At 41.7% G+C, this 2,287-nt stretch overlaps 1 protein-coding gene across 1 annotated transcript in view; it reads right to left on the bottom strand.

Moving 5' to 3' along the window:
- The window catches only part of LOC106526106 (thyrotropin-releasing hormone-degrading ectoenzyme), a gene marked incomplete in the record, with an annotated part of 168,985 nt that overhangs the window by 41,314 nt on the left and 125,384 nt on the right, over window positions 1–2,287 (bottom strand). The window contains 1 exon segment of the mRNA XM_014020594.1: window positions 1,341–1,519. Within this exon segment, the coding sequence (XP_013876048.1) occupies window positions 1,341–1,519 (179 nt within the window).

Genomic DNA, 2,287 nt, shown 5'->3' with positions numbered 1-2,287 from the left:
GTTCACACGTATTAAAGTGAACCGTTCACACGTATTAAAGTGAACCGTTCACACGTATTAAAGTGAACCGTTCACACGTATTAAAGTGAACCGTTCACACGTATTAAAGTGAACTGTTCACACTTATTAAAGTGAACCATTCACACGTATTAAAGTGAACCGTTCACACGTATTAAAGTGGATTATAAGATTAACCAATCAGAGGAGAGATCTATGCTGAAGAAGAGTTTGAAGTTTGGACCAGCTGGGTTTGGGATCATGGTTCTGAGCTGCACAGTCTGACCTTCAGGGTGAGCAGCCCCAGTTTGGACCCTTCCTGTTCAATGCATAACCACATGGTGGAGGAAGGGTTTTAAAGAACGTCAGAACCGGATCAGTCTCACTCTGATAAAGCCTGCAGCTGATCCAGTTCTGACAGAAACATTTTATTTTACAGCATGGTCTTCCTCCACCGTCAGCCTCCTCACYTTCTCAGACAAGACAAAAGAACTCGTCTCATTAAAAACAAAAAGTCTTTTTCTGAACGTGTCGATAAAAGCAGCTTGTGCAGGATCACTGTGTTGAAACAGTTCTGACTTCCTGTTGGCTGCAGGTCGATCATTAGATACAAGTCATGTGACCTCACATCCTGATGGGATTAAAAACAGAAAAGGATCTTTTTATTAAACAAGAAGGTCTGACTGACATCAACAGTTAGACTAGATTAGATTAGATTAGATTAGATTAGATTAGATTAATGAAGGGACAGATTAGCAGTGCAGCAGGTTTGAAGCACTGCTGTGCTTGTGAACACAGCAGGACCCAGCTCCGGCTCAGAGCTCAGCTGGGACACCAAATCAACTAAAAGCACAACAACCGGTTCTCTGTGGGGGACACCCGGGGTCCACAGAGTCCCACAGAGTCCCACAGAGTCCCACAGAGTCCCAGATCCCGGCCTCCTCCAGAGGGCAGAGCAGCAGAGCTCCAGGTCAGAAATGTCAGCAGAAACCTGACGGGCCGAGCAGGAAATAAAAACCAGAAGTGGACAGCAGGTAAAAGAGCTGCTGAAGTATTGATGGAAGAGAAAGTGGGTCGATAAAACCGAGCAGAGAATAAAGTCTAAAGGTTGTGAAGGATGTGAATAAAACATGCAGATTAAATATGGATGACACAGAAATGAGAAGCAGGTGAGGAAGAACTGGAAACCTGACTTTTTTTTCTCCAGCGGATGGTTAACGGATCATTTCACAGATRATTGTGCTGTAAACGTTTCAGGACGGTTCAGTTCTCAAGGTCTGGCAGAAAAAAAACGAGCCTTAAAAATGCTTAGTAATCCAAACGGCGTCGGGGCGTTCTCTAACCTGGTGTTCTTCCTGACTTCCTCTCCGTACAGGAAGTGCTCCTGGATGACGGTGATGTAATGAGTGGGCAGCTGCTCTGATTGGTTCTTGCTGATGGTGACGACGGGGTACCCCATCTGCAGCGTCCACCTGTCCATCATGTCCCCGATGTCGATGTCCCGCCCCTCTGAACGCATGGCCTTCAGTGGAACAAGCACAGGTGTTTGGTTACCGAGGGGTTAACGTGAACTTCAGACAGCTTCGTTAGTATGGAGAGCCCTTTCACTCAAAATTAAATAAATACATAAAGTAATTANGCTAACAGTTAAAACGAAATCATGTAGCTAACATGACATCAAGCTAACAGTCTCACTTGCCAGTTTGGACCGAGTAATTTTATTTATTTTTTAATAAAGCAATGATTTGAGACTTGTTTTGAATTTCTCTCTAATTAAATGACAGATGTACCTGTCTCCTCAGATTACTGTTAGCATAACAGTATGACATCATTATTTACCTTTGATAATTATTTTTAATGAACTCAGTAATTGTTTTAAACAGATGTTTTTGTTTTAATTTAAGAGTTGTGATCATCAGCTGTGCCACAGACGATATTATTGTCAAGAAAAAGCCAAATATCGCTTAAAGCTAACGTTAACGCTACTTCACGTGAAAAACATCAGAAGTGGATGTTGGTGGGTTTATCTGCAGAAAAGCAGAGCTGAGACAACAGCAGCGTTTAAATCAAACTAGCTGCACAAACAGCTCCCTGTACGTCAGAACTAATGAGTCTAATAAAACCCTACTTAAAGGGAAATTCTCCTCAGTTCTATTYAAACCAGCAGTTTTTAATTAAACTCGTTTTGATCAAATTGATTCATATTTTAATTAGAGTGGATTTAAATTAGAAGTTGAAAACAATCATCCTTACACTAAAATCAATTAGAGAGAGATTTGTGTTGATTGTG

Source organism: Austrofundulus limnaeus, unplaced genomic scaffold (genome assembly GCF_001266775.1).
Source record: "Austrofundulus limnaeus strain Quisiro unplaced genomic scaffold, Austrofundulus_limnaeus-1.0 Scaffold259, whole genome shotgun sequence".
Taxonomy (NCBI): domain Eukaryota; kingdom Metazoa; phylum Chordata; class Actinopteri; order Cyprinodontiformes; family Rivulidae; genus Austrofundulus; species Austrofundulus limnaeus.
This window is presented reverse-complemented; position numbering and strand designations above follow the sequence as displayed.